Here is a 26,914-nt window from a genome sequence, read left to right as displayed (position 1 = left end):
TCACTAAACCGAATAATGAAGCAAAAAGCATGACGTAAATAATCCGTATGAACGGGTTGATACCAAATCAACTGCCGTATCAGATTGATTAAACCATGTGCATAGACAATAAAGCCAGAAGAGACCAATGTGATCATCTAGTCTGACCTTCTGTGTTGCCCAAGCCGTAGGCCAGCCCTGAATTAATTCCTGTTTGAACTAGAGCAGATGTGTTAGAAACAAATCCAACCTTCATTTAAACATTCCCAGTGATGGAGAATCCACTCCAGCCGTAGATCAAGTGTCCCAAGAGCTCATTCCCCTTGCTGATAAACATGTGCACCTCATTTGTAGTCTGAATTTATCTAGCTTCAACTTCCAGCCAGTGGTTCTTGTTCAACCTTTGTCTGCTAGACTGAAGAGCCCCATGCTATATAGACTGTGATCAAGTCATCCCTCAAGCTTCTCTTTGTTAAGCTAAACAGCTTGAGCTCCTGGAGTCTCTCACTGCAAGGCAGGTTTTCCAACCCTTTAATCCTTCTCGTGGCTCTTCTCTGACCCCTCTCCAATTTATCCACATCCTGCTTGAATTCTGGGCCCCAGCACTCCAGCAGTGGTCACACCAGGGCCAAATACGGAGGTAACTGAACCTCCCTATTCTGAGTCAAGATTTCTGTGTTTCAAATGAACCAACAATTCTGGAGCGGCACCACCTCGTACGTGAGAAGAGCAGCAGTCTTGTTTAGCTCTCAGCCCCTAAGTGACTGGGCTTTACCGGGTCCAGTGCCACTTGACACACGTATATTCTGGTTGAATGGCTGATATTGGGAGGGTCAGATCAGTTCAGGTCGAAGCTAAAGCTGAGGCTACACTCTGATGCCAATGAAGGCAGCATGCCCAAATCATGGGCGATAGCAATCTCTTCCCCCGGCACAGGGTTACATAGAAATGTCAGGCTGGAAGGGGCCTCAAGAGATCATCAAGCCCAGCCTCCTGTGCTGAGGCAGGGCCAAGTAAACCCAGAGCATCCCTGATGGATGTTGTCCAACCTGTTCTTAAAACCCTCCAGTGATGGGGATTCCGCCATCTCCCTAGTAACCTGTTCCAGTGCTTAACCATTCTGGAAGTTTTTCCTAATCTCTCACCTAAATCTCCCTTGCTGCAAACCAAGCCACATGCTCCTTGTCCCACCCTCAGTGGACACGGAGAACAATTGATCCACTGTCCTTCTTGTAACAATCTTTTACCTATTGAAGGTTGTTATCAAGTCCCCCTTCAGCCTTCTCTTCTCTAGACTGAACATGCCCAATGGGTCAGGCTTTCTAAACCTCGGATTGCTTTTGTTGCTTTTCTCTGGACTCTCTCCAGTTTGTCCACCTCTTTCATACAATGCGGGGCCCAGCCTGGACGCAATACCCTAGCTGCCTCGCCCATGCTGAGCAGAGCAGGATGCTGACCTCCTGTGTGTAACTATCATGAGGTGGCTGGTCCCTTTAATGAGTGTTGGCCCTGTTTAGGGTTTCTTTAAGGGGAATGAGCCCATCTCAGCCAACTTGTGAGCAATTAACTGTCTAGGTGGCTGGCTGGCAGCTAATTGACTAATGAGCACCTGGCTATGCTAAAAGGCTAGCAGAGCTCAGTCGGAGGGGTTGCTCTTAGGGGCATGGTGCTGCTAAGGAGAGGCGCCCCCACAGAAGTTAGCAGGTGGAGGACATCTGCCGGCTCACCTGAAAATGTCATTTATCTGCATTAAAAATTGGATGCACTTGAAAATTTCCCTGTGAAATGTTTGTCCAACTGAAAATGCTGACACTTCCCAGGGCAGGGAGCATGTTGATTTTGACACAATCTCATTGCAGGGGGCATGGGAACGGTATGTCCATTAGCTTGGAACGTTAGCATTAGCATTTTGACATTTTTTGAATGGAACATTTCAACCTTGAGTTTTGAAATCACTTTTTCTTTAAAAATCACTTTCTAAAAAATAAATCAATACAAGAAGTCAGAATCCAGTTGAAACATTTTGATTTCTTTAAACTACATTTGTTAAAGATTATTTATTTTGTTGAAAATTTTATTTTGCAGAAAACTTCATAGTTTGTTGTCTTCCCCCCAGTTTTGCATTGAAAAAAGTTTGAAATGGTGGGAACAGAAATTCCAGGTCCTGTCCAGCTCTATTATTAATACAGCTCCTCACCCAGGTAATAGAGGCACGTATGATCTTTTAGACAAAGAGGTAGAGTTGTTTTAGGTGTCTGAGAAATTATTTTGTAGGTGCTGTTCTCAGATTCTGTGGGTTCTAGCCCCCATAAGAACATAAGAATGGCCATACTGGGTCAGACCAAAGGTCCATCTAGCCCAGTATCCTGTCTACCGAGTCTGGCCAATGCCAGGTGCCCCAGAGGGAGTGAACCTAACAGGTAATGATCAAGTGATCTCTCTCCTGCCATCCATCTCCACCCTCTGACAAACAGAGGCTAGGGACACCATTCCTTACCCATCCTGGCTAATAGTCATTAATGGACTTAACCTCCATGAATTTATCTAGTTCTCTTTTAAACCCTGTTATAGTTCTAGCTTTCACAACCTCCTCAGGCAAGGAGTTCCACAGGTTGACTGTGCGCTGTGTGAAGAACTTCCTTTTATTTGTTTTAAACCTGCTGCCCATTAATTTCATTTGGTGTCCCCTAGTTCTTATATTATGGGAATAAGTAAATAACATTTCCTTATTCACTTTCTCCACACCACTCATGATTTTATATACCTCTATCATGTCCCCCCTTAGTCTTCTCTTTTCCAAGCTGAAAAGTCCTAGGCTCTTTAATCTCTCCTCATATGGGACCCATTCCAAACCCCTAATCATTTTAATTGCCCTTCTCTGAACCTTTTCTAGTGCCAGTATATCTTTTTTGAGATGAGGAGACCACATCTGTATGCAATATTCAAGCTGTGGGCGTACCATGGATTTATGTAAGGGCAATAAGATATTCTCTGTCTTATTCTCTATCCCTTTTTTAATGATTCCTAACGTCCCGTTTGCTTTTTTCACTGCACACTGCATAGATGTCTTCAGAGAACTATCCACGCTGACTCCAAGATCTCTTTCCTGATTAATTGTAGCTAAATTAGCCCCCATCATAGTGTATGTATAATTGGGGTTATTTTTTCTAATATGCATTACTTTACGTATATCCACATTAAACTTCATTTTCCTTTTTGTTGCCCAATCACTTAGTTTTGTGAGATCTTTTTGAAGTTCTTCACAGTCTGCTTTGGTCTTAACTATCTTGAGCAGTTTAGTATCATCAGCAAACTTTGCCACCTCACTACTGACCCCTTTCTCCAGATCATTTATGAATAAGTCAAATAGGATTGGTCCTAGGACTGACCCTTGGGGAACACCACTAGTTACCCCTCTCCATTCTGAGAATTTACCATTTGTTCCTACCCTTTGTTCCCTGTCTTTTAATCAGTTCCCAATCCATGAAAGGATCTTCCCTCTTATCCCATGACAACTTAATTTAGATAAGAGCCTTTGGTGAGGGACCTTGTAAAAGGCTTTCTGGAAATCTAAGTACACTATGTCCACTGGATCTCCCTTGTCCACATGTTTGTTGATCCCTTCAAAGAACTCTAATAGATTAGTAAGACATGATTTCCCTTTACAGAAACCATGTTGACTTTTGCCAGACAATTTATGTTCTTCTATGTGTCTGCCAATTGTATTCTTTACTATTGTTTCAACTAATTTGCCCGTACCGTTAGACTTACTGGTCTGTAATTGCCAGGATCACCTCTAGAGCCCTTTTTAAATATTGACGTTACCTTAGCTATCTTCTAGTCATTAGGTACGGAAGCTGATTTAAGGGACAGGTTACAAACCCTAGTTAATAGTTCCACAATTTCACATTTGAGTTCTTTCAGAATTCTTGGGTGAATGCCATCTGGTCCTGGTGACTTGTTACTGTTAAGTTTATCAATTAATTCCAAAACCTCCTCTAATGACACTTAAATCTGTGACAATTTCTCAGATTTGTCACCTACAAAGGATGACTCAGGTTTGGGAATCTCCCTAACATCCTCAGCTGTGAAGACTGAAGCAGAGAATTCATTTAGTTTCTCGACAATAACTTTATCGTTTTTAAGTGCTCCTTTTTTATCTTGATCATCCAGGGGCCCCACTGGTTGTTTAGCAGGCTTCCTGCTTCTGATGTACTTAAATATTTTGTTATTACCTTTGGAGTTTTTGGCTAGCTGTTCTTCAAACTCCTTTTTGGATTTCTTATTACATTTTTACACTTAATTTGGCAGTGTTTATGCTCCTTTCTGTTTACCTCACTAGGATTTGACTTCCACTTTTAAAAAGATGCCTTTTTATCTCTCACTGCTTCTTTTACATGCTTGTTAAGCCACGGCGGCTCTTTTTTAGTTCTTTTACTGTGTTTTTTTAATTTGGGGTGTACATTTAAGTTGGGCCTCTATTATGGTGTCTTTGAAAAGTGTCCGTGCAGCTTGCAGGGATTTCACTCTAGTCACTGTACGATTTAACTAACCTCATTTTTGCATAGTTCCCCTTTCTGAAATTAAATACTACAGTGTTGGGCTGCTGTGGTGTTCTTCCCACCACAGGAACGTTAAATGTTATTATATTATGGTCACTATTTCCAAGTGGTCCTGTTATAGTTACCTCTTGGACCAGATCCCGTGCTACACTCAGGACTAAATCGAGAGTTGCCTCTCTCCTTGTGGGTTCCCGTACCAGCTGCTCTAAGAAGCAGTCATTTAAAGTATCAAGAAATGTTGTCTCTGCATTTCGTCCTGAGGTGACATGTACCCAGTCAATATGGGGATAATTGAAATCCCCCACTATTATTGATTTCTTTATTTTGATAGCCTCTCTAATCTCCCTTAGCTTAGTCACTATCACTAGCCTGGTCAGGTGGTCGATAATAGATCCCTACTGTTATATTCTTATTAAAGCATGGAATTACTATCCATAGAGATTCTATGGAACATGTGGATTCATTTAAGATTTTTACTTCATTTGATTCTACATTTTCTTTCACATAGAGTCCCCACCCCCACCCTCCGCACAACCTGTTCTGTCCTTCTGATATATTTTGTATCCCGGAATGATTGTGTTCCATTGATTGTCTTCATTCCACCAGGTTTCTGTGATGCCTATTATGTCAATATTCTCCTTTAACATGAGTTCACCCATCTTATTATTTAGACTTCTAGCATTTGTGTACAAGCACTTTAAAAACTTGTCCCTGTTTATTTGTCCCCCACCCCATCCACACTCCCTATCAGTCTCCTGCTCTCTCTTGTTTGTTCTTGATGCTCCTCTGCTGCTGTTGATGGGGAATAGGAGCAGAGGATAATACAGAGAGGCTGGGGAGGTCATGGGCAGGAGGTTTTTGTAACCAACAGAGCATGCTTTCAGCAAATAGCAGCAGAACCCAGTGGGAAAGCATGTGCCTCATCCACACTGAGGATAAAGCCTACTACTGCTACCAGTTACTTTAATTTGGCGGGGAAATGCAGAAAAACCACCAATGGCTGAAAGTTAAAGTTAAATGAATTAGAAATAAGCTACATTTTTTTTCCACAGTGTGGGTGATTAATCTTTGGAACAAACTCCTAAGGGAGGTGGTGGATTCTCCATCTCTGAATGTCTTCAGATCAAGCCAGGCTGCCTTCGTGGAAGAGATCCACAAGCAACTGGGCTCCATAGAGGGGTAACTGGGTGATGTTCTCTGGTTTGTGCTGTACAGGAGGTCAGACTAGATGATCGAGCGCTCCCTTCTGGCCTTAAAATCTGTGACTGTCGTGAGCAAATCTACATCCCTCTCCTTTCCCAGGCTTACAGTTGCTCCGTGGGGCACAGCAGCTGACACGGGGGTGTTGTAAGGTGCAGCTGGGGAGATTGCACTAGTTGGTGCTGATGCCTCTCGTCTTCTCTTTAAAGGGACGAACAGTTCTCGGTGATGTCGGTTCTGGCCTCGGACGTCATCCACGCCAGCAACAAGGATGTGCCCTGCATATTCCGGGTAAGTTCTGGGACTTGGGACACTTACAATCTTGGGTGTGCCTCAGGGCCAGAGCAGCAGAGCTCTGCAATCATGTCGCTCCAGCCTGGGTCAGATGACTCAGTCCCGCAAGTTCCATCTCAGTCATCTTGTGTGTCAGATCCTTATTGCAATGGGCAAGTGCTACTCGCTTACATCACTGGTGCAGAGCTGGCATCGTTGCATTTACACCAGGAGTAACTGACATCAGAATCTGGCACTGGCCCCATTGTAGTCAGGGCTTGAATCCCAGATTGACCCAGGGGAGCTGAGCTCCGAATCCAGCACTAAACATCTGCATCTTTTAGAACAACGCTAAGCTGCCCTCCCCTGCTCCCCATAGATCACATCCTCCCAGTTGGCCACGCCCCCCACCACCAGCTCCCTGCTGCTGCTTGCTGACAGTGAGAACGAGATGAAACAGTGGGTGCAGGTGCTCGTGGAGCTGCACCGGATCCTGCAGGAAAACCGGCACCACGACCGCTCCGTCTATATCCTCAAGGAAGCCTATGACAATGGCCTGCCGCTAATATCTCAGGCCCTCTCCGCTGCTGTCATTGGTGAGCTGGCATAGGAGACAAGGACAGACCACCCAGGGAGGACTGTGGAGTCTGCTGGGTGAGGGGAGGGGCTGGGAGCCAGGACTCCTGGGTTCTATCCCAGCTCTGGGAGGGGAAGTGGAGTCTAGTAGGTTAGAGCAGGGGGTGACTGGGGGAGGGGAGGGTTAGGACTTACGGATTCTATGTCCTGCTGTGTCACTGACTTCTATAACTTTGAGCAAGTCCCTGCGCCTGCTTTGCCTCAGTTTCCCACTTTGTAAATGGGGAATAATAAAATCCCCCAGCTTCCCAGGAGGTATTGCCGTCTGAGAGCAGTCAGGGCCCATAGGGAGGAGCCAGCCTGTGCAGCCTAGCCTTTTCCACGTCCAGGCTGCCTCGCTCTGACATTTGTCCCTGTCCTGCTTGCAGATCGGGAGCGAATTGCGCTGGGAACCGAAGAGGGGCTGTTTGTGATTCATCTGCACACCAATGGTAAGAGCTGTCACAGGCTGAGTTCGCAGGCGTATGGGAAGGGTGGTTGGAATGACACACGCTTGCAGCTGGGCTGGTCCGAGGACCAGCAGGGGAAAAGTTGGGTGGCTTAACTTGGCACTAGTTAAGACTCTGGATCAGATTCTGATCTTGGTTACATCCTGGTGTAAATCTGGAGCTACCCCAGAGAAATCCTTGAGGCAGACTGGATTTTAGTTATACTGCTTGTTATATATAAATGGCTAGTAAATCTGGTGTAGCTGCACTTAGGTCTGTGGACTTAGGAGCACGTGTTACTCCAGTTTGTAACCAACAATAAGTCAGGAGTAAGTCCATTAAGTCATTCTGATATATAGATAATCTATTATGAACGGGGGGTACATCTTGGGTATGAGACAGATTCTGTTAAATCTGGTGTGAATCTGGAGTAACTTCACTCAACGAATTAGGTTTAGGGACGATGTTCTGATTTCAGTGACCTGGGTTGAAGTCTGGAGTAGTTCATTTTGAGATAATTAAAACAGAGCTGGTCTCTGTTACACCTTGGTATAAATCAGGAGTGACTCCATTGACTTCACGGGGCTCAGAACTGCATTCTGACCACGGCTACATGCTGTCTGAAGTAGCTGCAGTCAACTTGTTGAGCCAGATTCCAGCCTGGGTCACAGACCTGGTGTAAAACTGAAGTAGCTGCACTGAAGTCACTGGGGTGTATTCTGATTTCAGTTGCACACTGGAGTAAATGTGGAGTAATCTGTTCTAGGTAATTAAGCCAGATGCTGGTCTGACCTCTAAATGCTGGTGTAGATCAAGATTAATTCTACCGAAGTCCATTATACACTGACTTTATTTTGGACCATTGTGTCACACCCTGACATTATGTATAATCTGATAGAAGTCCAGCGAGCCAAGTTCTGGTCTCTGTTACAAATTGGTGTAAATCTGGAGTCACTCATGGAGTCACTCCAGATTTACACCAGTTTCTAACTCAACAGAAGTCCACCGAGCCAGATTCTGATCTAGGTTACAAACAACTGCAGAGGGAGAGTAGCTCATGGAGTTAATCGGAGTCTCTGGGTTTACACCTGTTTGTAACTCTGCCAAGCCAGAGTCTGATCTAGGGTGACCAGACGTCCCGATAAAATGGGGACTGTCCCAATTTTGAGGAGTTTGTCCCACGTCCCAACCAGAGTACGGCCGGGATGCCATTTGTCCCAATATTTTGTTTCCTGGTCTTCAGCGGCAATTTGGCCGAGAGTCCTGCAGTTGCGGAGGGTCTTCAGCAGTATTTTGGCAGCGGGTGCTTCTGTCTTTGGCGGCAAGGTTTATTACCCCCCGCTGAAATACCGTCAAAGACCAGCTGCGACTGACAGGCTCTCTGCCGAATTGCCGCCGAACTCCCGGACGGGTGAGTGTTTAAAAAAAAAAAAAAAAAAAAAAAGCCCCCCCTGCAGCGGTCCCGATATTTTCCCTTAACATCTGGTCACCCTAGTCTGATCTCAGTTACAAACCAGTGTGACTCCTTGAGCTACTCTGGATTTAATCAGGGATTGCTCCAGATTTACACCAGTGAGTACCTGAGATAAGTATCTCCCTTCCCAGCGCAGCCTCCATAGCACTTTGGCAATGCTGACTGTACATCTCTGACTCTCATCCTTTGTCTGTCTTGGTTTGCAGAGGTGCTCCAGCTGGGCGACTGCCGGCGGGTCCAGCTGCTCCTTGTCTCCCCCCAGGCCCAGGTGCTTTCAGTCCTGTGTGGCAAGAACCACAGTGTGCGTCTCTTCTCCTGGGTCGAGCTGGAGACACCAGAGTCCCCGGGGACCAAGATCGCCGAGACCAAGAACTGCCAGACCATGGTGTCAGGGCTGATCTGCCGGGGAACCACCTCCGTGCTGTGTGTGGCCTCCAAGCGCCAGGTGCTGTGCTACCAGCTCACCCACTCCCGGCCCCACTCCCGGCGCATCAAGGAGATCCAGGCCCAGGGCTATGTGCAGTGCTTGGACATCATGGGCGACCGGCTCTGCGTAGGCTACCCCTCGGGCTTCTCCCTCTACCCCCTGCTGAATGAGGGGGCACCCCTCCACCTGCCCCACCCCGAGGATCCCCGTGGAGCGGCCGTGGCCCAGATGGAGGCCCTGCGGGCCGTAGAGGTCAGCCTGAGTGAGCTGATCCTGTGCTTCAGTGGGCTGGGGCTCTACGTGGACGGGCAGGGCCGGAGAACACGGCAACAGGAGCTGATGTGGCCGGCAACCCCCCTGAGTTGCTGTGAGTGGTGGGTCTGTGGGATGAAGGGAGGTTGGGGGCAGGCAAGGGAAGATGGGGGTGGTTCCTGCTTTCAAAGATGCTGCATTCATGGAGCAGAGGAGAGCAGCAGGGGGCAGCAAATGCCCCATCACCAGAACTGGCTGCCCCAGATCACATCCATGAGGCCATCTAGCCTGGTAGCTTCCTCCTCCACTCGCCTGCCACCCTGGATCACACCCGTGGGCCCATCTAGCCCAGTATTGTCACACCACAACCTCCCTGCTGCCCCAAATCAGACCTATGGGCCCATCTAGCCCAGTATCCCATCTTTGACAGGCCAACACCAGATGCCCTCTAGTGGGCACCCAAGGGAACTGACAGCTGTACTGGCTGGGATTTGCATGCAGGTTTAAAATGCCCTTGGTCTCTCAACTCCTAGGCTACAGCACTCCCTACCTGAGTGTGTTCAGTGAGAACGCCCTGGACGTGTTTGATGTGCGGAAGGCTGAATGGATACAGACAGTCCCTCTGAAGAAGGTGAGGCTTTTAGAGGGAAACAAGCCCCAGGACCCAGGATTTAGCGAAGTCTGGGGTGAATGTGGGACGGATAGGCTGACAGAGCTTAGCAAAACTTTTCTTGATTCATTCTTATTTTAATGGTCCATTAAATGGGGCTGGGAGCCAGGATTCCTGAGTTCCATTTGCAGCTCTGGGAGAGGAGCAGTTTCTAATGGTGAGAGGAGAGACGGCCTGGGAGAGTTCCTGGTTTATATTTCCAGTGGTGAGAGAAGAATGGGGTCTAGTGATTGGAAAAGGGTCATGCTGGGAGCCTGGGTTCTCTTTTTGGCTCTGCCACCATCTCTTTGTTTGAAGTCTGGGCACTGCCATAACCTCCCTGCACCTCAGCATGGGGGTTGTGATGACCTGCCACCCAGCAGCTCCTTGGGAACAGCAGCCTTCCGGAAATGACTCTTATTCTCTTACTCAGGTGCGGTCCCTGAACTTTGAGGGCTCTCTCTGCACCTATGGCAGCGAGAAGGTGCGCCTGACCTATCTCAGGAACAAGTCTGCAGGTAACCACCCACCCCCTCCTGCTCCCTGTTCCAGGCCGCCCAGTCAGAACACTGGGGGGCTCAGCCCCAGAGCGGCTTCCCATCTCATTTACACTGACCTCAATGTGGACTAGAGCCATTGAAGTCACTGGAGTTACTGCAGATTGATACCAGCATACCAGCTACAGGCACTGGCTGCTGTCAGGGATGGGAGATCAGGCTATGTGGGCTCATGGGTCGGTTCTGGTTCTGGCAGTGCACCTGGGCTGATAATCTTACTGCCATCTAGAACTCCATACAGCAAAGGCTAGTAACATTGTGGTAGCAGTATTATGGCAGCTCCTAGAGGCCCCATTAGGGTCCTGTTACCGTATGCATATTATTAAAAGTATTACGGTAGCACCTAGAGCAGTGCTTCCCCCCCAGCCCCACCCCTAATATCATCTCTCCTGCCCTCCCGGGAGCCGCAGTTGGAGGCTGAGGCAAGAGCTGCGGCTGGGGCTGCACCCAGGAGCAGAGCCGGGCCACGGTTGGGAGCAGGGACTACAGCTGGGGGTGGGGCTGCGGCTAGGTCACAGTCAGGAGCTGGGGGCCGAGGCTGGGGGAAGAGTAGGGCTGGGTGGCGCTCTCTCATCGCACTGGCCCAGACCCCCGCCACACACCCTCCCATATGTTCCTCTGTGCTCCCCTGTGGGGTGCACCCCACATTGTGGGGACCACTGATCTAGAGGCACCAGAGAGAGATCAGGGTCCCATTATGTGCTCTCCATTATTAGTAACTTTATGGTAGAGTCTAGCAGTCCAAGCTGAGATTGGGGTCCCACAGCTAATATTACAGTAGTGCCTTGTGGCACTGACTGAGATTAGGGGGCTCCCTTGTGCCACACAGTGAGAGACAGTCCCTGCCTGGTAGGGCTCACAGCCTGAATGGACACAGCTGGGAAGGGAAACCGAGACGCAGAGGGTCGCAGGGGCTTGCCTCTGTCAATGGCAGAGACGAGAATAGAACCCAGGACTCATGATTCCCACTCCAGTGCCTCAAGGCACCTAGTGGCTGAATTGTGTAATTGCAAGTAGACCCACCATCGCAACCTCATTTTGCCCCTATGCTCCAGACAAGGATGAATTCAATGTTCCCGAGACCACAGACAACACCCGGCGGCAGCTGGTGAGGACCAAGAACAAGCGGAAATTCTCCTTCCGTATATCAGCAGAGGAGTGGCAGCAGCAGAGGAGGTGAGGCCAGGGCGGGGCAGGGGGGAGGTGTGTGTGTCCTGCACTACCCTCCTGTCCTCACCCAGAAGCCTGGAGGGCAAGAGAGGCTTGTCATTCCATCCTAGCTAGTATGGTGCACATGTTGTTTGTATTCATGGGAATGCTGTACGGAACACGATAGTGCCTGTAGCCCTCAGTCCCGATAAGGGTCCCATTGTGGTGTGCGTGGTGTTAGTACTATTATGGTAGTACCTCCAGGCCTACAACTCATCCTGTCTGGCGCACTCCCCCCCGAAACCATTAGGTGTATGTGTGGTGCCTTTCCGAGACGTTATGCAGGTGACAAATGGAGGTGTACAGCATGAATGTTCACACAGCTGGAGAGCCTGCCTGAACTCACCCCACAGTGCTAGCTCCTGTCCAGCCAGGTTGAGCCTGGCTCATCATGCTGGGTGCTGCCATCTGGGACACTGGGTCACATCTGTCACCCCATGTGTGTCTGTCTGTCAGCGTCCTCCCCCCCCCCCCCCGCACCGAGGGTGTTGCAGAGCCCACGGTCAGGGCACACTCCAGCTCTTCTTTGCTTCTCTTTGTTACCTTGTAGGGAGATGATGCGAGACCCCAATGTGAGGTCAAAACTCATTTCCGGCCCAACCAACTTTAACCACCTGGTGCACGTGGGGCCAGGCGACGGGCAGCACCGGCTGCAGGACCTGCCTACGGTGAGCACTGAGGGGGTGGCAACCCGGCCAGTGAGGTGCTGCCCAGGGCAGGGGTGAGGCTACAACCAGCTCTGAGTTTGCAGAGAGGGCAGGATCTTCTGCCAAGGTGGCGTTTACCAAAATCTAGCCCTCGTGACCCTACAATAACAAGCCAGCCTGGCTGAGCTGGAGCAGCCCTATAATAACAAATTTGCCCTTGCAGTGAGCCTTTGGTGACCCTATGGTAACAACTCACCCTTGGCTTGGAGGTATCACCTCTTTGAAGGGATGTAAGCAAATAGTGAGAGCTGTGGGGGGAGGGGTTACCTGGCGAGCACCCCCTGCCTATGCTCTCCGTCCTGCTGATGTTCCCACACTAAGCCAAGCTCCCTCCCCCGGCCCTGTGCTTCCCCTTTCCGGGCTTTCAGCCCTATGCTGATTATTGTCTCTCGCAGGCCCAGGAGGAGAAAAAACGGGAGTCACAGGCCAAGCTGCGTCGACGCAGCTTCACCGAGACCCGGCACCCATCATCCTCGGGCAGCGACACCGCCCTGGGGGACTCTGCATCTGGTAAAGGGACCCAACTGGAGGGGGAATGAATCGGGGAGGGAGACACCCCTCAGGTCCTGTCTGGCCCAGAGGGGAATTACTCTCCCAGAGGACAGCAAGTCCTGTGAGACTAGCTGTGCTTCTCAGCTCTAACCACTGGGGATTGCTGCAACCCCATGCACCCCAAATCCCCTGAGGCCACGTTCAAAGATCCAGAATTGCAATGGGACCCTGAGCCCTTTAGAACAGAACAAGGATTCCTAGTGGCTAGGGTGGGAGGCATGGGAACCAGGACTCCTGGGTTCTATTCCCAGCTCTGGGAGGGGAGTGGGGTCTAGTGGTTAGAGCGGGGTGGGGGCTGGAAGTCAGGACTTCTGGGTTCTATCCCAGGATTTAGGACCCAGGCTGGTTGTGGTCCCAGATTCCCTGTGTAGTAGCTGGGAAGGTTTGCACCAGCCAGTGACTACCACTCTCTGTCCCCTTGCAGCGAAGCGTAAGTCGGGCAGCTCCATCTCTGATGACTCCTTCACCTCCCCACAGGGCCTGTTCACAGGCACTGACATGCTGACGGAGGTAAGAGACCCCAAGCAGCCAGACCTGTCCGAGGAGGGACAGGCCTCCCTTGCCAATACCCTCAGCGTCACCCCACTGAGAGGTTAGGGGCTGCAGCACCCTAATACTTAAAGCTATTTTTCAAGAGACAGCCTGGTTTGGTAGTGAGGGTCCTGGGCTGCGAGTTAGGACTCCTGGGCTCTGTTCCTGGGTCTGCCACTGACCTGCTGTTTGGGCAAGTCCCTTCCTTTCTTGGTGCCTCGATTCCCCTCTCACCCTTTGTCACCTCAGACAGCACGACGGGGCCTCGATCTCAGTGTGGGCCTCTACGTGCTACTACTGAAGCACTGGTCCACTGAGGCAGGACCAAGTAAATCCAGAGCATCCCTGACACCTGTTTGTCCAAACCATTCTCAAAAACCTCCAACCACAGTGATTCAGGAGCTTACCTGCCCTTAGAATTATAAAGTTTTGCTTCATATGTAACCAAAACTCCCTTGCTGCAGATTAACCCCATTACTTCATGTCCTCCTCACCATCCTCTTTATAACAGCCCTTAATATGTTTGAAGACTGTTACCTGGTCCCAACTCTGTCTTCTTCTCTCAAGCCTAAACATACCCAGGTTTTTAACCTTTCATAGATTCACAGATTAATAGATTCTAGGGTCAGAAGGGACCAATGTGATCATCTAGTCCAACCCCCCGCACAAAGCAGGCCACGGAACCTTACCCATCCACTTCTATAAACCCCTAACCTATGTCTGAGTTATTGAAGTCTTCAAATTGTGGTTTGAAGACCTCAAGCTGCAGAGAATCCACCAGCAAGTGACTCATGCCTCACGGTGCAGGGGAAGGCGAAAAACCTCCAGGGCCTCTGCCAATCTGCCCCGGAGGAAAATTCCTTCCCGACCCCAAATATGGCGATCAGCTAAACCCTGAGCATGTGGGCAAGACTCACCAGCCAGCACTCAAAAAAGAATTCTCTGCAGTAACTCAGATCCCATCCCATCCAACATCCCATCACCGACCACTGGGCATACTTATCTGCCGATAATCAAAGATCAGTTGCCAAAATTAGGCACTCCCATCATACCATCTCTTCCATAAACTTATCAAGCTTAATCTTAAAGCCAGATATGTCTTTTGCCCCCACTACTTTCCTCATAGGTCAGGTTTTCTAAACTGTTCATCATTTTTGTTGCTCTGCTCTGACTCTCTCCAATTTGTTCACCTCTTTCGTAAAGCGTGGACACAGCACTCCAGCTGAATTCTGAGCAGTGTTGAACAGAGCAAGACAGTTACCTCCTGTGTCCCTTACATATGGCACTCCCGTTAACACACCCCAGAATATTAGCCTTTTTTCACAGCCGCATCCCATAGAGTGGATCACAACTTGAATGTGATTCAACCCACGATCCTTTCCAGCAGTTCCGCTGTCCAGCCAGTCATTCCCCATGTTATAGTTCTGTTTGATTTTTTTTTTCTTCCTGAGCATAATACTTTGCACTTGTTCTATTGAATTTCATCTTGTTGATTTCAGCCCAGTTCTCCAATTTATCAAGGTTGTTTTGAATTCTAATCCTGTCCTCCAAAGTGCTCGCAACCCCCACAGCTTGGTGTCATCCATAAGTTTTATAAGCAGACTTTCTATTTCATTATCCAAGTTGTTAGTGAAAATAATGAATCGTGCCAGACCCAGACAGGCAGACACCTGCGGGACCCCACTAAATGCATCCCCCTAGTTTAACAGTGAACCATAGTTAACCACTCTTTGAGTCAGGTTTTCATCCAGTTTTACAGTAATTCCATCTAGACTGCATTTCCCTAGTTTGTTTTTGAGAATGTCATGTGGGACTGGGTCAAAAGCTTTACTGAAATCAAGATAAATCCCATCTTCTGCTTCCCACTAGCCGCTAGGCCAGTAACTTTGTCAAGGAAGGAAATTAGATGGGTTTGGCATGATTTGTTCTTGACAAATCCATGTTGGCTATTCCTTAGTCTTCTAGATGCTTACAAATTGATTGTTTAATAATTTGTTAGAATAGCTTTCCAGGTATCAAAATTAGCCTCACTGGTCTGTAACGCCCTGCATCCTCTTTGATCCCCTTTTTCCAAAATAGGGACTTAGTTTGCCGTTCTCCAGTTCTCTGTGAGCTCACCCATCCTCCATGAGTTCTCAAAGATAATCACTAACGGTTCCAAGATTGCTTTCACTTAGGTCCTTAAGCATCCAAGGGTGAATTTCATCAGGCCCTGCTGACGCGAAGACATCAAACTTCGCCAGATATTCTTTAACCTGTTCTTTCCCTATTTTGGCCAGTGTTCCTTCCCCTTTGTTGTTAATATTAGTTGAGCATCTGGTCACCAGGGATGTTTTTAAGGATGAAGCAAACAATAACTGTCTTGGGGCCCTGATTCTGATCGGTGCCTCTGGGTGTTTCTGTAACCCACGTGGTGGTAATCACAGGCTGCCCTGCTGTGCCAGTTCCTTGCTTCTGGTGGTCCCCCTCCACCCTAACTCTTGTCTCCTTGCAGATCTCGGATCAGACCCGCAGCCTCCACCTCTCTGTCAGCTCCAGCCAGGGGAGCTCCAGTTCTTAAGTGGCAGGACCGATGCCACAAACCAGCCCCTCTTGCACATGATAATCTGTGTATTTTAGCTGGAGACGTCAGCGCAAGGTGCTGTAATGCTGCTGCTGCTGCCGCTGCCGTCAGTGGAACATTCCCCTCGCTGAGGCTGTACTCTGCAACTGGGGAATTTGTCCATCCTGTATTGAAATACATAAATGTTGGTACCAAAATATCTCCACCTGGTCTCCCCTATCTCTCCGCCCTCCATGCATCACCCAAAAAACCTTTGCCCCAGGACATACCACTACTGTCTCTGAGACACCCCTGTAGAGAGGAAGCTAAGTGTTAAAAGAAGTGAAGACAGATCCCCCTCACACATGCATGCTTTCACCAGAGAGACTAGCGCCTCCTTGCTTGCATTCCAGTCTTTGCCTCTGGATAGCGCAATGGGATGATGCCCCAAGTGGTGAAAAGCCTGAAAGGAAGCAGGTGAAGGTACACCTAACTTACCTGGGGAGTTGGAGCTGCAGCGCCTGAAGAGCACACCCTGCTGGCCATGGATGGTACTACTGCAGTACTTGGAACCACTAGAGCAGAAAGCAGCAAAGATTGTGGGGGGGTGTTGCGTCTCCCAGAAATCACCAAATTTAGCAGCCATCTGAATCAGGGATGGATTCTGCTTTGTTTTTACTGCTGTTTAACAGAAATGAGTCCAGCTTGGGCCAGATTCTGAGCTCAAATTATCACCATTGGCGTAAATCTGGTTTCACAGGGCTCTGTCTGGATCATCTTGTGCCACTGTATATCCAGGGTTCTTTCTGAACTACTCAGGGATTGGGTTGCTTTGCTGAATGGTCACGACATTGTTTAATCCTGGTTGTATTTCCTTCAGTGTTTCCTTAAACTTTGCCATAGTTCTGCAAGAACCAAGAGATGCTGAAACCAAAGATTATCTATTTCCATTCAAAGGGGAGCAAATCCTACCAGGAATTCAATTTCTAGAGGACACTTATTTAAAGGTACAGGGTGGGTCAAAGACCGGATTTATTTAGGAAGCAAACGTGTAAATAATTGGACAACTGCACCATTAAATGCTGTGCAAAGATTTGCAGTCTGCTCTGTTCTATACAGCAAGGGAGGATGTGCTGAAGGAGAGACAGAGGCAACTAACCTCTAAGGGGGTTGGGGGTTGATAATAAGGCACAGGTTTTTAATAGCGCGGATGATTAAGCTTTGGAATAGTTGTCCAAGAATTGTGGGACTGATTTTCCATTGCTGGCAGTTTTTACACCAAACAGGAATTAATTCTGGGCCCATTAGACAGGAGGCCAGAAGAGGTGACATTAGTGGGCTCTTCTAGTTTTCAATGCTGAGATGATGGCGTTAAAACTTGCTCGTGGGGTGGGGGCTGATCAGTGTGGAGCGCTCAGCTGCCTCCTATGTGCAGGGGCTACTTTGAGGCCAGGCCTTGGGGAGACACCCCCCCCCCATAGTGGCGTTTCCCACCTGCAGCCAAAAGCTGAGCCAACACCCTTTAACTATAGCAAGTGTCTCCTGTTGGTCATGGCTGTAGACAATGGGGAGGCAGGAGCTGGGTACAAACGCGGATATAGCCTGTGAGTGAGAGGTGGGTGAGCTGGAGCAGTGGGCGGGTCTGAGCACCCTGGAGCCGTGCTGCGGAGTCCTGAGGCCACCTCCGATGCCTTCACCTTTCTCCCCTCCCCGCCGGGGCCATCTAAAGACTAGACCTGGTGTGTCTCTTTCCAGCTTGCTCTGCTAAGAGAGTATCCTGCATGTGTGTCTCACTCTTAAAGAGTCTCTCAGTATGTGCATGTTATGCTCTTTCTGTTGCTAAGAGCCTAGCCTCAGTGTGTGTGTGTGTGTCTGTCGCTAAGACTCGGTGTGTCTCTCTCTTTCTAGCTGGCTGTTGTCTAAGTGCATAGACTGTCTCTTTTTGGTTGGATATGGTTAAGCAGGTAGCCTGTGTGTGTGTCTTTTTCTGGCTGTCATTAAGAGAGCGAGACAGTGAGGCTATGCTCTTAGAGACGTACACACTGTGTCTCTGGCGGTCACTAAGCGTAGCCTCTCTAGCACTCTGTGTGTGTGTGTGTGTGTGTGTGTCTGTGTCTAAAAGCAAGTAGACTGTCTCTCTCTCTCATGCTTACTCTTAGAGACACAGACAGAGCGAGTCTGCCTTGCTGTCTCTAGGGTATCGCTACACTATGAAATTATTGACTCGTGGAGTGATGCACTCTGGGTAGCTATCTCCCAGACTCCACTGCCCATTGGAATTCTGGGTTAAGCGCCCAGTGTCTGATGCAGCTGGTTGATAGAGTGAAACGCCCATTCTGGGGCCAGCAAACAAGCACAGACAAGTGGGACCATATAGTTATGGGATGAGTCCCATCCAAGGGCTGCGAAACATTCACAAGTGTACGGCCACTTTCCTGGAACTTTGTCAGTTGCTCTCCCCTGCCCTGAAGCGCAGGAATACCATGATGAAAGCTGCCCTGACAGCTGAGAAGCGATGAGCCCAGTAAGCACTCAACTTCAGCTAACAAGGGTAGTGACTCTGGGAATCGTGGACAGCTTTGCTGCAATGGGGTAATAGGGATTTGCGTTCTATCTTGGCACCATTACCATTGGGGATGTTGAAATGCCAATAGTTATCCTTGGGGACTCAGCCTACCCCTTGCTCCTATGGCTCACGAAGCCATACACAGGCACCCTGGACAGTAGGAATGGTGGCAGAATGGACCTTTTTAGATCTCACCGCAACCAATATTCCCATTCTTACTGCTGCTTGCTGGGTGCTCCATAATATCTATATCTGGGAGATTAAGGGGAAGATGGTACGGGGTGAGAGTTGTGTGTATTTCTCTTTGATGCAAAACTGTCCCCTTTGTTGAATATTGTTTTGAATCCATGCATTCTTTATTTATTTATTTTTTTTAAAAGGCAGATCAGACACAAAGTAGCCTGGGTGGAAAGAACAAGGCTACATTGCTTATTGTAGCCACACTACAAATCAAAGATGGTTAAATGATAGCCTTCTGTTGCTTGGGCCATCCGCTGGAGTGGAGTGGCTGGATTCTGATCACGCTCGCTTAATGCCTTCCTGGCCTCTGTCTGCCTCCATCCATTCAGCTGTGCCCAAAGAGAAGATAGGGGAAACATTTGCACCTGCTGGGGGGGATAAAAAAGGAGAGTAAGATTTAAGATGATACATTTCTGAGAACAAATGAAAGAGACTTTCACAATGAATCAAGCAATTCAGAGCAGACAGCACATGTGCTTTAGGTAGAAGGTCGCATTTTGTCTTGCATACTGAGCACCTGCCAGTATGATGACACATCACACACGGCTGGGCAACAGAATTCAGTTTCCAGGCAGCCACAGTAATCCGCAGAGTTGCCTTCATAACAGGTGGGAATGGTTTTGAATGATATCACTCTCCTGAGGCTAACAAAGAACGAATGTTGCTTGAAGGTGACCAAAACCCACGACCATTCACTGCCATGCTGTGTGCTGCAATGATTCCAGACTACTGGCTTGGCATGGCAAAGTGTCCTACCATGGAGGATGAAATAAGGCAGCCCTCCCCAGAAACCTTCTGCAAAGGCTTTCAGAGTACCTCCAGGAGAATTCACGCTCCATCCCCAGCCACGTTAAAACAGACGTCTCCAGTTGCTGTACTGGCCACAAATGCTGCCCAATTCTTCACAGCAAAATCAAACAGTAAACAAAATTGCTTTGTAACTACATTACAGGGGTTAAAATGTGCACTCACCAGAGGTGTCTTCTCCAGCTTCAGTGTCCGGGAAATTGCCTTGGAAGGGTATCAGCTCCAGGGTGATGAAAAAATCCTGGCTCCTGGGGAGAATGGATTCTCCTCCTCTTCCTCATCCATAAAATCATCCTCCGTATTGCGTGAGACTCCCCCCCCTTGCAGGTGTCCATGGACAGTGGTAGGGTTCCCCCCAGAATGGCATGCAGCTGATCACAGAAGCAGCATGTATGGAGCTCTGACCTACTGTTGGGTGTCCCTAGTGTAGCCTCACTCCACCATGCCCTGTGCGATTTTGATATTTATATTACCATTTCTTCTTTTTGATCAGAGTTCAGCCTGCACAGTCCTGTTCAGTTCATGCTGGAACCTGTTTGCAGTTCCAGGGGGACTTCATGGTCACCTGTGCTGCTGAGCTCACCATGCTGACCAAACTGGAAAGAACATTCAAAATTTCCTGGGGCTTTTCCTGTGTACCTGGCTAGTGCATCGGAGTTGAAAGTGCTGTCCAGAGCAGTCACATTGGAGCATTCTGGGATAGCTCCCGGAGGCCAATTCTGTTGAATTGCGTCTCCATGCACTACCCCAAATTTGACCCAGCAAGGTCAATTTTAGCGCTATTCCCCTTGCCGGGGAGGAGTACAGCAGTCGATTTTAAGAGCCCTTTAGGTCAATGGAACAGGATTGGTTGTGTAGATGCATTAAAATTGATCTAACCTCTTAGTGTAGATCGATCAGGGCTCAGACAGTCACACAGAGAGGCTATTTAGACAGACACTATCACTAAGAGCGTAGTCTCTCTCTGTCTCACTCTCTTTCAGGCTGTCATCTAGGGCAGAGCCTCTGTCTCACTCAGACTTTCTCTCTCTCTCTTTCTGGCTGGCTAAGTGAGTAGCGTGTGTCTCTCTCTCTTTCTGGCTGGCTGCAGCTAAGAGCGTATCCTCTGTGTATGTCTCTCTGTCTCTTTCTGGCTGACTGGCTGTCATCTAAGAACGTAGACTGTGTGTGTCTGTCTCACTCTTATTCTTAGTGGCTGTGTCTTGCTATGGCTAAGAGCGTAGCCTGTGTGTGTTTGTTTCTGTCTCTTTCTGCCTGGCTGTGGCTAAGAGAGTAGACTGTGTGTGTGTTTCTCTCACTCTTGGTTTCTGTCTAAGAGAGTAGACTTTCTCTCTCTGTCTCTCTCTCTTTCTGGCTGTCGCTAAGAGAATTAGACAGTGTGTGTGTATCTCTATCGCTAAGAGCGTAGACTATGTGTGTCACTTTCTGTCTTGCTGTTGCTAACTGTCTCTGTCTAAGAGACTAGTCTGTAAAGTGTCTCTGATTTAAACACAGATCATTTAAAATTAATTTATTCCTACACCCTTTATATACAAGAAAGATTGCAGCACATACAGGAAAAATGTAAATAGCCACACAATCACAGACCCCTATCTGCTTTTTACTGAGAAGCTGTACAGAATAAATACAGTAGAACCACAAGTTTGTGCATCGCTCTGCATGTGAGTGTACCTGGCTGAGGGGGTGTCCTTATTGCTGATGTATGTATAAACTAACATTCTAAGAGCATATGTACAAGCTATAGCTAAAGCTTCCACTGCTCTGTTGCCCATCAGTCCAGCTTCCTAGCGCCCAGTTTCATAGGTCCCTTTGCCACCTTCCTGTCCGCCCGTTTAGCTTCCATCTCCTTCTTCCGCTCCTCTCGCTTCTTGCGTGCTAATTCTGCCCTGCTGAGCCCTAGGGAGACACAAGAATTCCCAGCTAGTAGGAATGGCTGCATGGAACAATCACGTGCAACTTTGCTGCTTCAACAACTCACCCTGGTCAGAGTCCACAGATTCCCAGTTTTCCTCTGTACCCCAGTCGCCAATGGCATCCATGCGTCTCTGGCAATTGAAGTTAGACACAGAATTAGAATTCAGGGGAGTCCTTCACAGTTATACTGGTGGAAGCACTCAGTACACATTTATCTTTCCACAAAGGAAGAGACGTGAAGTAGCTAAGCCCTAAACTGAGGGGGTATCCCAGCCTGCCTTCCCCTGGAACTTCAGTTAAATGGTGTGTGTGGTGGTGGTGGTGGTGGGGGGAGCACTAGCCATTTCCTGGCCTTTGAGGGGTGTGTACACCCTCCCCGAAAAACTCCAAAACAATGTCATCCAGGTAGTAAGTGGCAGAGCTGGGAATTGACACACACACACCCCCCCCATCCACGATCATGAGACATGGAGAAACTTACCTGGGTCTCTGTTGTTGACTTCTGAGTAGGGATTATGGAGAAGAAAGGATCTGGTTTCTCTGCACTTGATGAGCTGTCCCAATCATATTCGCTGGCCAGTTTGGTCCCTTCTGGCTGGGCCAAGGGAGCTTGCTGTGAGGGGGTCGGTTTCTGCATTGTCCGGGAATCAAAATCCTCCTCCCAGCTGTCCTCTGCCACGGAGCTTTGTCCCTGAGCGCCCCACTTCTTGTGACTCCACGTGGATCCAACCTCCCAACCAGAGCTGGTCCAGTCTGATTCCTGTTTCTTGGAGGAGCTGCTGGTCTGTTAATGATTTGGGGGTGGGGGTGAGGATTGATCAGAACAACCAAAAGAGGACAAATGAGCTATGAGAGAGGAACTGAAGGGGCTTCTGGACTAGTCATATTCTACCTGCAAGATTTAGAAGAGGTGACTTAGAGCGTCCAGGCTCAACAGATAAAGGCCAGGAATGGGAAAAGTCTTGCCTCCCATCCTAGCCGCTAGACCACACTGTCTTTCATACTAGTAGGCACTTGAACAATGGTTATTCCCATCTGAGGGCCGTATGGTGACTAAGGCGAGAAAGGTTAACAGACTTAATTTAAAGACCATGATCAAATCGCCTTTTAACCTTCTCTGGGATAAACTAAACAAGCTGAGCTTCACAAGGCTCTCCCTATAAGGTGGATTTTCCAGACCCAGACTCATTCTTATAGTTCTCTGCTGACCTCTTCCAGTTTGACATCCTTTTTGAAGTGTGGACACCAGAACCAGACACTGTATCCAGTAATGGTGTCACCACTACCATAGACACTGGTGATGCCCTCTTCCTTTACTCCTACTCAATATTCCCCTGCTTACACGTCCAAGTTTGTTTGCGCCCTTTCAGCTCTAGCATTGCCCTGGGAGCACTTGGTTATTTATCCTGATGTCACTGTAGTCCAGGATACAGTTCCCTTGCCCCATTACAGTAATCTATATTCTTTGTTCCTAGATGTAATAATCCTTAGTTCTTATACAGCACTTTTCAGCAGTCGATTTCAAAGCATTTAACAAAGGATGTCATCCCCATTTCCCAGATGAGGAAACTGAGGCACAGAGATTTGCCCAAGGTCAGTGAGCAGGCTGTGGCAGATCCAGGAATAGAACCAAGGACTCCTAAGTCCCAGTTTAATACCCTATCCACTAGGCCACACTATTGCCCCTACAACCTTCCCAGCTGGTATTAGCTTGAGGGTTACTCGCTCCCTCCCAGAGACCATGGAGACCAAATGAAAGAAAGGGACACCTGCACTTAAGACAGCACATGGTGCGTCATCACAGTGATAGCATGTGCGGAAAGTCACCTACCATCCTGGCCCCAGGCTTCTTCAACACCAAGGCTGGTTCTGACCACTCCGGGGTGTTCCAGTCATCCAGGCTCACCTGCCCTTTGGTTTGCTCGGCCTCTTGCTAGAAGCAAAAGCACAGAAAATGAGGCACAGCACGCAAGGAAGCAAAATCTCAAACCAGGCAGCAATAGAGCCTGCAGCTAATTTGGCAGAAGTCATTGGATGGTGCTGTGGTGCATACTTTTCTGCATACGAGCAGCGGCCAGTCTTGGAAAACATGCAAAGCTGTTGTTAACTTGGTGATGCATTCATGTATTTTTTCCAGGGGAGCTACTACTGCAAGCAGTGCAAGGATATTTGCTGTCTACCCTTAAAAGACAGTTCCTCACCTTTGTAACTGTTGTTCTTCGAGATGTGTTGCTCATATCCATTCCAATAAGGTGTGCGCGTGCTGCGTGCATGATCGTCAGAAGATTTTTACCCTAGCAACACTCGGTGGGTCGGCTGAGGCGCCCCCTGAAGAGGCGCCCTCATGGCGCCAGATATATGCCCCTGCCGACAGAGGGGAAGGAGGGTGGGTTTGGAACGGATATGAGCAACACATCTCGAAGAACAACAGTTACAAAGGTGAGGAAAAGACAGTTACTCACCTTTGTAACTGTTGTTCTTCGAGATGTGTTGCTCACATCCATTCCAGTTAGGTGTGCGCGCCGCGCGTGCACGTTCGTCGGAAACTTTTTACCCTAGCAACTCCAGTGGGCCGGCAGGTCGCCCCCTAGAGTGGCGCCGCCATGGCACCTGATATATACCCCTGCCGGCCCACCCGCTCCTCAGTTCCTTCTTGCCAGCTACTCCGACAGTGGGGAAGGAGGGCGGGTGTGGAATGGATGTGAGCAACACATCTCGAAGAACAACAGTTACAAAGGGAGTAACCGTCTTTTCTTCTTCGAGTGATTGCTCACATCCATTCCAGTTAGGTGAATCCCAAGCCATACCTAGGCGGTGGGGTCGGAGTGAGAAGGAGCGGCATGGAGCACTGCAGATCCGAAGGCCGCGTCCTCTCTGGACTGCTGGACCAGGGCGTAGTGGGAAGCAAAGGTGTGGACCGATGACCAGGTCGCTGCCCGACAGATTTCCTGGATGGGCACACGGGCGAGGAAAGCCAGCGACGACGCCTGCGCCCTGGTAGAGTGCGCAGTCACACGGCCCGTAGGAACGTGAGCCAAGTCATAGCAGGTCCTGATTCAGGACGTTACCCACGAGGATTACCTCTGCGAGGAAATGGGAAGCCCCTTAATGCGGTCCGCTACTGCCACGAAAAGCTGGGGGGATTTGCGGAACTGTTTGGTCCTCTCCACATAAAACGCGAGAGCCCGACGGACATCAAGCGAGTGGAGTTGTTGCTCCCTGCGTGAAGAATGAGGTTTCGGGAAAAAAACTGGGAGGAAGATCTCCTGGTTGACGTGGAAGGCTGAGACCACCTTGGGGAGAAAGGCAGGGTGCGGTCTCAGCTGCACCTTATCTTTATGGAAGACTGTATACGGGGATCTACCGTGAGAGCCCGGAGTTCCGACACCCGTCTAGCTGAGGTAATAGCTACTAAAAAGGCAGTCTTCCAAGAAAGATAGAGCAGGGAGCAAGTAGCTAACGGCTCAAAGGGGGGCCCCATGAGCCGAGACAATACCAGGTTAAGATCCCAGGTAGGGGCAGGGGGTCGGACGTTAGGGTATAGACGTTCCAGCCCCTTAAGGAATCTAGTCACCGTCGGGTGAGAGAAAACGGAGCGGCCATCCCCACCCAGGTGAAAGGTGGAGATAGCCGCCAGGTGGACCCGCAGGGACGATATCGCCAGGCCCTGTTGCTTAAGGGACCAAATATAGTCCAAAATATTGGCCACCAAAACTTCCATCGGGAGGAGACCCTCCTCCACGCACCAACAGGAGAAACGCTTCCACTTGGCCGAGTACGTCGCTCTAGTGGAAGGCTTCCTGCTGCCCAAGAGTACCTCACGTACCGGGGTGGAGCAGCGCAACTCAGAACTGGTCAGCCACGCAGGAGCCACGCTGCTAGGTGCAGCGACTGGAGGTCCGGGTGACAGAGAGTTCCGTGGTCCTGGGTGATCAGGTGGGTGAAGGGGCAGGGGAACTGGGTCGGCTATGGCCAGGTTTAGCAACATGGGGTACCAATGTTGCCTGGGCCACGCCGGGGCTACCATGATCATGCGGGCCCTGTCCCTGCGCACCTTCAGAAGGACCCTGTGGACCAACGGGAACGGGGGGGACGCGTAGAACAAGTGGGTCGTCCACGGAATAAGGAAGGCATCCGCTATAGACCCGGGTTCCTGGCCCTGAAAGGAGCAGAACGCCTGGCATTTCCTGTTCCCCCTGGACGCGAAGAGGTCCACGCGGGGACAACCCCACCTCTGGAAAATCGAGAGGGCGATGTCCGAGCGGAGGGACCATTCGTGCGCGAGGAAGGATCTGCTCAGGTGGTCCGCCAGCGTGTTCCGTACTCCGGGGAGGAAGGAAGCCGTGAGGTGAATGGAGTGGGCTATACAAAAGTCCCAGAGTCGCATCGCCTCGTGACATAGGGGAGAGGATCTGGTGCCACCCTGCTTGTTGATATAGTACATGGTCGTCGTGTTGTCGGTAAATACCGCGACACAACGACCCCGAAGCTGGTGACAGAGCGTTTGACAAGCAAGGCGGACCGCTCTCAACTCCTGCATGTTGATGTGTAGCTCCACCTCCTGTGGGGACCACAGGCCCTGTGTCCTCAGGGTTCCCAGGTGGGCCCCCCAGCCGAGATCTGAGGCATCCGTCGTTAGGGACACCGAGGGCTGGGGTGGGTGGAATGGGAGCCCCGCACACACGACGGACTGGTCTAGCCACCAACTGAGAGAATCCAACATCCCCTGGGGGATTGTGATCAGCATGTCTAGTGACTGCCTTGCCGGCCGGTAATGTACGATGAGCCAAGACTGGAGGGGCCTCATGCGGAGCCGTGCATACCCGGTCACAAATGTGCAGGCTGCCATATGGCCTAACAGGGTTAGACATGTCCGTATCGATGTCAGGGGGGATGCCAGCAAGCGCTGAACGATCGCCGACAACGACTGGAACCTCGGCAACGGCAGAAGGGCCCTGGCTACGGTGGAGTCCAGGACGGCCCCAATGAACTCCACTCTCTGCGAGGGGAGCAGGGTGGACTTGTCCACGTTGATCATGAGGCCCAAGGTAGCAAACAGGCCGGTGATCCTGCGGACGTGGCTGCAGACCTGCAGCTCCGACGTGCCCCGAATTAACCAATCGTTGAGGTAAGGGAACACGTGAATGCGACTGCGCCGAAGATGTGCCACAACGACGGCCATGCATTTTGTGAATACCCTCGGAGCCGTAGAAAGGCCAAATGGGAGGACCACAAATTGGTAGTGAAGGCGGCCGACCACGAACCGAAGGAAACGTCTATGGTGTGGCCATATGGCAATATGAAAATAAGCGTCCTGCATGTCGAGGGCGGCATACCAGTCTCCAGGATCCAGGGATGGGATAATGGTCCCCAGGGATACCATGCGGAACTTCAACTTCACTAGATATT

General features: G+C 49.7%; 2 protein-coding genes and 1 long non-coding RNA gene across 3 annotated transcripts in view; 1 reads left to right on the top strand and 2 right to left on the bottom strand.

Annotated features, from left to right (window-relative positions):
• The window catches only part of CDC42BPG (CDC42 binding protein kinase gamma), a 58,482-nt gene extending 41,413 nt beyond the window's left edge, over positions 1-17,069 (top strand). Inside the window, exons 26-36 of the mRNA XM_030570754.1 lie at positions 5,951-6,032; positions 6,394-6,610; positions 7,019-7,081; positions 8,759-9,346; positions 9,765-9,862; positions 10,314-10,398; positions 11,493-11,613; positions 12,197-12,314; positions 12,749-12,863; positions 13,330-13,415; positions 15,931-17,069. Coding sequence (XP_030426614.1) covers positions 5,951-6,032; positions 6,394-6,610; positions 7,019-7,081; positions 8,759-9,346; positions 9,765-9,862; positions 10,314-10,398; positions 11,493-11,613; positions 12,197-12,314; positions 12,749-12,863; positions 13,330-13,415; positions 15,931-15,996 — 1,639 coding nt within the window. The 3' untranslated portion in view covers positions 15,997-17,069. The remainder of the gene's footprint in view (positions 1-5,950; positions 6,033-6,393; positions 6,611-7,018; positions 7,082-8,758; positions 9,347-9,764; positions 9,863-10,313; positions 10,399-11,492; positions 11,614-12,196; positions 12,315-12,748; positions 12,864-13,329; positions 13,416-15,930) is intronic.
• A 1,819-nt stretch (positions 17,070-18,888) lies between these two features.
• On the bottom strand, positions 18,889-20,218 carry LOC115654951. Its single transcript, XR_004001309.1, has 2 exons — positions 19,757-20,218; positions 18,889-19,152 (listed from the first exon to the last, which is right to left on the bottom strand). It is a non-coding gene; the product is annotated as an uncharacterized LOC115654951 (long non-coding RNA).
• An 868-nt stretch (positions 20,219-21,086) lies between these two features.
• Positions 21,087-26,914, bottom strand: part of SCYL1 (SCY1 like pseudokinase 1) — a 28,772-nt gene continuing 22,944 nt past the window's right edge. Inside the window, exons 15-18 of the mRNA XM_030569877.1 lie at positions 23,337-23,438; positions 21,987-22,289; positions 21,570-21,636; positions 21,087-21,487 (exon numbers count right to left, since the gene is read on the bottom strand). Of these exons, the coding sequence (XP_030425737.1) occupies positions 21,363-21,487; positions 21,570-21,636; positions 21,987-22,289; positions 23,337-23,438 (597 nt within the window). The 3' untranslated portion in view covers positions 21,087-21,362. The remainder of the gene's footprint in view (positions 21,488-21,569; positions 21,637-21,986; positions 22,290-23,336; positions 23,439-26,914) is intronic.

The sequence above is a fragment of the Gopherus evgoodei genome, chromosome 7 (assembly GCF_007399415.2).
Source record: "Gopherus evgoodei ecotype Sinaloan lineage chromosome 7, rGopEvg1_v1.p, whole genome shotgun sequence".
NCBI lineage: Eukaryota > Metazoa > Chordata > Testudines > Testudinidae > Gopherus > Gopherus evgoodei.
This window is presented reverse-complemented; position numbering and strand designations above follow the sequence as displayed.